Source organism: Solanum stenotomum, chromosome 1, assembly GCF_019186545.1.
Source record: "Solanum stenotomum isolate F172 chromosome 1, ASM1918654v1, whole genome shotgun sequence".
Lineage (NCBI taxonomy): Eukaryota > Viridiplantae > Streptophyta > Magnoliopsida > Solanales > Solanaceae > Solanum > Solanum stenotomum.
This window is the reverse complement of record NC_064282.1, coordinates 43,150,250-43,158,376: the sequence shown is the minus strand read 5'-3', so window position 1 is coordinate 43,158,376 and position 8,127 is coordinate 43,150,250. Positions and strand designations below refer to the sequence as shown.

Here is an 8,127-nt window from a genome sequence, read left to right as displayed (position 1 = left end):
GCCTATCCTGAATCACCCTCACCTGATCCAGGGCCTCCTGAAGCAAATCTGTACCACGCGGCCTAGGCTCTGTAGACTCAAACCAACCCACTGGAGAGCGACAACGCCTACCATATAAGGCCTCAAACGGGGCCATCTGAATACTAGAGTGGTAGCTGTTATTGTACGCAAACTCCGCCAAAGGCAAGAACTGGTCCCACTGACCTCCAAAATCCATAACACAAGCCCGCAACATATCCTCAAGGACCTGAATAGTACGCTCTGACTGACCATCCGTCTGTGGGTGAAATGCTGTGCTAAGGTGGACACGGGTTCCCAACTCTTCCTGAAAAGCCCTCCAAAAGCTGGAAGTGAACTGTGAACCTCGGTCTGAAATGATAGCAACAGGCACACCATGAAGACGAACTACCTCCCGAATATAGATACGAGCTAACCTCTCAGCACTGAAGGTAGTATGAACAGGAAGGAAGTGTGCTGACTTGGTCAATCGATCCACGATGACCCAAATGCTGTCAACACCTCTAGAAGTCCGAGGCAACCCCACAACGAAGTCCATAGTGATACGCTCCCACTTCCACTCCGGAATGGGTAATCTCTGAAACACACCACCAGGCCTCAAATGCTCGGCCTTTACCTGCTGGCAACACAAGCAACGGGAAACAAAGTCAGCAATATCTCTCCTCATGCCACTCCACCAGTAATGCTGCCTCAAATCGCGATACATCTTCGCTGTGCCTGGATGGATAGAGTATCTAGACTCATGGGCCTCAGAAAGTATCAACTGTATCAAATCTCCAACTCTCGGAACACAGATGCGGCCGGCAAATTTCAACACTCCATCAGGATCTAAGGTAGCCTGACCACCATCACCCGCTAACACTCGATCTCTAAGGGCCACCAAAGTATCATCCTCAAACTGGCAACCACGGATCCTATCAAGCAAAGAAGACTGAACTCCCATAAAGGCCAAGACGCATCTAGAATCTGAGATATCCAACCGAACCATGCTATTAGCTAAGGACTGAATGTCCAAAGCTAAGGGTCTCTCCTCAACAGATAAGAAGGCTAGACTACCCATACTCACTGCCTTCCGGCTCAAGGCGTCCGCTACCACATTCGCCTTGCCCGGATGATAGAGAATAGAGAGGTCGTAGTCCTTTAGGAGCTCAATCCAACGACGCTGCCTCGAATTAAGGTCCCTCTGACTCATGATGTACTGAAGACTCCTGTGATCGGTATAGATCTCACATCGAACTCCATACAAGTAGTGCCTCCAAATCTTAAGTGCGAAAACTACCGCCGCCAACTCTAAGTCATGGGTGGGGTAGTTGCGCTCATGAATCTTAAGCTGCCTCGACGCATAAGCAATAACCCGGCCCTGCTGCATCAATACACAACCCAAACCAACGCCGGATGCGTCACAATATACCGTGAAGCCCTCGCCCTCAACTGGAAGAGTCAATATAGGAGCGGTGGTCAATAACTCCTTGAGCCTCAAAAAGCTCGCCTCACACTCCTCTGACCAAACAAAAGGAACATCAACACGAGTCAATCGAGTCAACGGGGCTGCAATAGTAGAAAAGCCCTCAACAAAGCGTCTGTAATAGCCTGCTAGTCCGACGAAGCTCCGAATCTCAGTAACTGAAGTGGGCCTGTGCCAATCACGAATAGCCTCAATCTTCGCCGGATCAACCCTAATACCCTCCTTGGACACCACGTGCCCCAAGAAGGCTACAGACTCAAGCCAAAACTCGCACTTTGAGAACTTGGCATAAAGCCGCTGATCTCTCAAAGTCTGGAGCACTATCCTCAAATGCTGCTCATGCTCACTCCGGCTCCGCGAGTATACTAGTATGTCATCAATGAAGACTATGACGAAGGAATCAAGATAAGGCCTGAACACACGCGTCATCAAGTCCATAAAGGCAGCAGGGGCATTAGTCAACCCAAACGACATCACCAAGAACTCATAATGGCCATAACGAGTCCTAAATGCGGTCTTAGGGATGTCCGCTGCCCTAATCCTCAACTGGTGGTAACCGGACCTCAAATCAATCTTAGAGAACACTGAAGCTCCCTGTAGCTGGTCAAATAGGTCATCGATCCTAGGCAGAGGATATCGATTCTTCACTGTCACCTTGTTCAGCTGCCTGTAGTCAATACACAATCGCATAGTACCGTCCTTCTTCTTCACGAAGAGGACTGGGGCACCCCAAGGCGATACACTAGGCCTAATGAATCCCTTACCCAAGAGATCCTGAAGCTGAACACTGAGCTCCTTGAGCTCTGCAGGAGCCATCCGATATGGCGGAATAGAAATAGGGCGAGTACCTGGCTCAAGCTCAATCGGAAAGTCGACATCACGCTCTGGGGGTAGGCCAGGTAGATCAGTAGGAAACACATCTATGAAGTCACGAACAACAGGAACTGACTCAACCGGAGGAACCTCCTTACTCACATCACGTACATAGGCCAAATATGATAAGCATCCGCTAGCCACTAGCCTCCTAGCACGAATAAAAGAAATAACCCCAACTGGTGTGCTACCACGAGATCCCTGCCACACCACCGGAGGAATACCGGGAATGGCTAAGGTAACGGTCTTAGAAAAGCAATCTAAAACAGCGCGATAAGGGGATAACCAATCCATGCCCAGAATCACATCAAAATCAACCATGTCAAGCAATATAAGGTCAGCCCGGGTGTCACACCCCTGGATAGTAACTAAGCAAGATCGAAATACCTGATCCACTACTAAAGACTCACCCACGGGGGTCGACACACGCAACGGCGCTACCAGAGGCTCAGACATCAAACTCAATCGAGAGGCATAGTAGACAGAAACATACGAAAAAGTAGAGCCTGGATCAAATAAAGCCAAGGCGGGCTGCTGGCATAATAACACTGTACCTGTGATCACATCGTCCGAGGTCTCAGCATCTGCTCTAGCTGGAGCTGCATAAAAGTGGGCCTGGACTCCCCTACCCTGTGCATCGACTCTGCCCCCTAATCTGCCTCCTCGGGGACCACCCCGTATACCCTGGTGACCACCCCTACGGTCCTGTCCCTGGCCTCTGCCTCTAGCTGGAGGTGCTGGCGCATGCCTAGCTGCCTGTGGAGCGGGTAAGGCTAACCTGCGATGGGGACACTCGCGGGCCCAATGATCTAACCCCCCACATTCATAACACCCCTGGAACTGTCGACTGAGAGCTGGAGGTCGGCTACCCCGGCCAGAAGAACCCATCTGTGAACTATCTCGGCCCCGACTAGGACCGGCACTAAAACCAATATGGCGGTGCTGATCACCCTCTGATGCCTGGAGAGCAGCCTGGAAGGGGCTACTAGACTGACCCGACTGAAACCTCTGCTGGGATCTATCATAAGACCCTCGGGGTCTGAAACGGCGCCTATCATAGCTATCCTCCTGTCTAGGTCTCTTGCCGCTGCCCCCTTGGGCCTCGCGACGGAGCTGCTCGATAGTGCGGGCATGGTCCACTACATCTAGAAATGAGCGGCCCGCTGAGACTAAAGACTGAGTCTCAATCCGCAACTGTAGTCTCAAACCCCGAACAAAACAACGAACCCTCTCCTCCTCAGTAGGTAATATCATGGCGGCATGCCTGGAGAGCTCGTGGAATCGGGCCTCATACTCTGATACTGTCATGGAGCCCTGCTCTAACCGAGCAAACTGATCTCTGAGCTGATCTCTGATGCTCCTGGGAATAAATCGGGCCAAGAAGGCCTCTGAAAACTCAGTCCATGTGACCGGTGGAGACCCAGCTGGCCTGGTCTCTAAGTATGTACGCCACCACTGCCTGGCGGGACCGTCTAACTGGTAAGCGGTGAAGTCTGCCCCTCTCGACTCCACTAAACCCAAAGTCTGTAGCCGCTCGCGGCAAGTAACTAGAAACTCGTGGGCATCCTCCCCCACTGCCCCAGAAAACCTCGGCGGTGATAGTCTAAGGAACACACCGAGCATCTTCTGCTCCCGTAGTGGCATGACGCTCTCCAAATCGTCAGGCTGGACAATCGGTGCCGCTGGTGTAGGCTGGCCCTGCGGTACTGGAACAACTGGAGCTGGGGCCTGCTGCATACCCCCAATGGCAGCTAGTATCTGTACGAGCATCGCCTGTATATCTGGAGCTGCCACAGGCTCGGGCGGTGGCTGGGCTGATCCCGGACCCATCGGCTGCTGCGGTGCTGGAGCTGCTGGTGGCTCTATCACCGGCTCTGGAGTTTGCTCTCGGTCCTGGGCTGGTGCTGTAGCTCTGGCACGACCTCGAGGTCGGCCTCTACCCCTAGCTGGGGCCCTACCACGCGTGCGAGCCATCCCTATAAAAGAGTGGTACAAGTAAAATTTTCAGAAATCGATAAGACACACAATGCACGACAGTGATACAAAAGCAGCACGTTCCTAAAGACATCCTGTAGCCTCCCGAAGATAAGTAACGGACGTCTCCGTACCGATCTGCAGGACTCTACTAGACGTTAGCTCTGTACAAGTGAGACCGACGAACCTGGGGCTCTGATACCAATTTGTCACGACCCGATTTATCAAGTCATGATGGCACCTACTATAACCCACCAGTAGGTAAGCCAACCCGTAACCCGGAACAACAAGTAATGGGTCTGAGGGTAGAAATCAAACAAGAGTAGGCAAATAACAATATAAACAGGCGGACGCAAACCAAAAACTTATATACAAATAAAGATCCCTCCCAGAACCTGGAAGTCACTAGTACAGAGCTACTACAAAATGAGTACAAGTCCCAAAACTGGACAACAGAGACTGGACTGTCTCGAAGGGAAGAAGACAAGTCTATATATACAGATGGAGACCGAAATAGTACAGAACGCCGTGTGCTCACCCCCGTCTCCAGATAAGTCTACTCCAAGCTCGATCAACGCTGGCTACTAGTGCTCGGACCTGCATCACAAAATAGATGCAGAGCGTAGCATGAGTACCAAAACAACAGGTACCCAGTAGGCATCATCGGCCGACTGAGCAAGATAAGCAAAAGTAAACTGAAATGCAAATAAAGGGTCACATCAAGTGCAAAGAGTAGTAAATGGGGGGTATGTACACGAGCGTACAGGCAACAAAGACAAGCAATCTAACTAACTCCGCCGGGCTCCCATAAACCCGACGGGTACGCTCGTGCACAATAAAAGAAACCACCTGCACGGACCCCCATAAGCCCGGCAGATGGACTGACAGTTGAAGTAAAATAATGGAGCTAGAAGGTCTATCACAATATTACCAATTTCCGGACTTGTAACTGAACCATTCCCAATCATATTCCAAGATCTCATTACGTCCCGGACTTTAACCGGAATCTCTCCAACCTCCAAAACCTCAACCTACAGATGAGAGTAATCAAGACTAAACTGAAGCTTTAGTGAGGAATTGGGAATACACCACGTGCAAGCTGGACCACGGACTCGAACCGGGTACTATAGCTAATGAGTCAACCTATATGGGCTGGACCACGGACTCGAACCGGGTGCTGTAGCCAAAGGTCGGGCACGGGTGGGCTGGACCACGGACTCGAACCGGGTGCTGTAGCTGAAATCAGATCACAGGTAAGCTGGACCACGGACTCGAACCGGGTACTGTAGCTAAGCCTGGACATAAGTGAGCTGGACCACGGACTCTAACCGGGTGCTGTAGCTAAAACCAGATCACAGGTAAGCTGGACCACGGACTCGAACCGGGTACTGTAGCTAAGCCTGGACATAAATGAGCTGGACCACGGACTCTAACCGGGTACTGTAGCTGAAACCAGATCACAGGTAAGCTGGACCACGGACTCGAACCGGGTACTGTAGCTAAGCCTGGACATAAATGAGCTGGACCACGGACTCTAACCGGGTACTGTAGCTGAAACCAGATCACAGGTAAGCTGGACCACGGACTCGAACCGGGTACTGTAGCTAAGCCTGGACATAAATGAGCTGGACCACGGACTCTAACCGGGTACTGTAGCTGAAACCAGATCACAGGTAAGCTGGACCACGGACTCGAACCGGGTACTGTAGCTAAGCCTGGACATAAATGAGCTGGACCACGGACTCTAACCGGGTACTGTAGCTGAAACCAGATCACAGGTAAGCTGGACCACGGACTCGAACCGGGTACTGTAGCTAAGCCTGGACATAAATGAGCTGGACCACGGACTCTAACCGGGTACTGTAGCTGAAACCAGATCACAGGTAAGCTGGACCACGGACTCGAACCGGGTACTGTAGCTAAGCCTGGACATAAATGAGCTGGACCACGGACTCTAACCGGGTACTGTAGCTGAAACCAGATCACAGGTAAGCTGGACCACGGACTCGAACCGGGTACTGTAGCTAAGCCTGGACATAAATGAGCTGGACCACGGACTCTAACCGGGTACTGTAGCTGAAACCAGATCACAGGTAAGCTGGACCACGGACTCGAACCGGGTACTGTAGCTAAACCTGGAATAAGTAAGCTGGACCACGGACTCTAACCGGGTACTGTAGCTAAGAATCAATATCCAACCATCCGTCGCGGGAAATATCACCAAACCGATTACCATAAATAATCCTTTTAGTCCGACCCTCATATACCCCAAATCGCCGAGGAAGTATCCAATAATGAGTAAGCTAGACCACGGACTTTAACCGGGTATTTGTAGCCGATATAAAAGCAGGGCATTATGGATACAAGGTCATAAGCTGAGTTACCGACTATCAGACTCAAGTCTGCTATATCAGTCTACAAGGAGCTAACCGTCCGAAACGACGTCGGAAAAAGTTCTACTGCCCAACGACATCCGAAATCTCGCAAGTCTATGGCAACACTAGTCTAAGCCTAGACTAAGGCCAAACATACTTCAAATCAATATTATCATATACACCACCAGATATGGCTATTCAATAATATCAAGAGACATGCTGTCATAATCCAACACTTTCCCGAAATAAGGTCTAAGGCAGGAATTATAGAAATTTAGCATGCTCGACACCCGAACCCCTCCATACTCAAGCAAATCAATAAACAATTGCCTAAACATGCTCAATCTCACGAGAGAAAACCATAGCCTACCTGAAAGCCGATCACGCGTGCTCCAACTCACGGTACCGGATCTTTTCCTCTCCGAACGGTCTCCAAATGCTTCCCCACTAACAAAAGGTTAATCACCTCGTCATTACGAATATATTGACACTAAAATTATATTTTTCGGAGACGGACCCAAAATCGGGTCTAAAACGGGATTGTGGGGCCCACACTTAGAATCTCAAAATCGAATCCGTGGAAACGTCCCAACTACCTTACTAAACTAATATCCCAAAATTTTAGCACAAACAGATGCCCACAACACCGCAAATCAGCCACAATAATTAAAAAGGACAGCCCTTTCATCATCAATTTCCGGAAAAACGAGACCCTTTCAACCCAAACAGATTATACCACGACGATCCTTGCGAAAAACTCTACAAGTTAGCCACAAGAATGACTCAAAACGGACTTACGATGATCAAGATCTCACATTTCAAAAATTCAACAACAAAACATCCGAAAATCACACTGGCAGTGGCTAAAAATTGATTTCTTACCTCAACGAAGCCTCCCCTCGCGTTTTCGAGATCACCGCTAGATTCCCCTCGAAATTCTCTTGAAGTTTGCCTTTTGAATCACTTAATTTGGATTAAAAATGAAGGAGCAATCTCAATTTGAAGTTGAACAAAAATTTGGACGAAATTCGTTCTTAAAAATCTGGAAATTTCCACCTCTGCCACGTGTCGTCACGTGGCTCTGCCACGTCACCGCCGCGTCAAAATTTTACAACCCTCCAAACTTAAATTTCGATGTTTCGGACTCGTTCGGAGTCGGAAAAATACAAACCTTATATGGAATCTGATTGGAAATGATATTTCGGACTCAATGGTGAAGGCGGAATTTCCATTTGGAGCTCGCTTCGACGAAAAGTGGGTCCCACACCCAGTATCATTTGAGCCAGATTCCACAATTGCTATCTAAAGTCTCGGGAAGTGAACAAAGGGTCGTTCTAGACCAAAATCGATCTTCCGAAGCTAACCTAGCTGTCAGAATTTTCATCTGAGCACGTCTTCCAAGAAGGTTGACCAAAGTCAACT

At 49.7% G+C, this 8,127-nt stretch overlaps 1 protein-coding gene across 1 annotated transcript; it reads right to left on the bottom strand.

Moving 5' to 3' along the window:
* Positions 1-256: 256 nt before the first annotated feature.
* LOC125852779 (uncharacterized) lies at positions 257-7,609 on the bottom strand (the record flags this gene model as incomplete). Its single annotated transcript, XM_049532496.1, has 8 exons — positions 7,588-7,609; positions 7,076-7,152; positions 3,973-4,332; positions 2,798-2,910; positions 2,531-2,713; positions 2,248-2,431; positions 1,121-2,013; positions 257-319 (listed from the first exon to the last, which is right to left on the bottom strand). Coding segments are annotated over exons 3-8 (1,794 nt in total), but the record flags the coding sequence as incomplete, so codon positions are not given.
* Between the last annotated feature and the right edge of the window lie 518 nt (positions 7,610-8,127).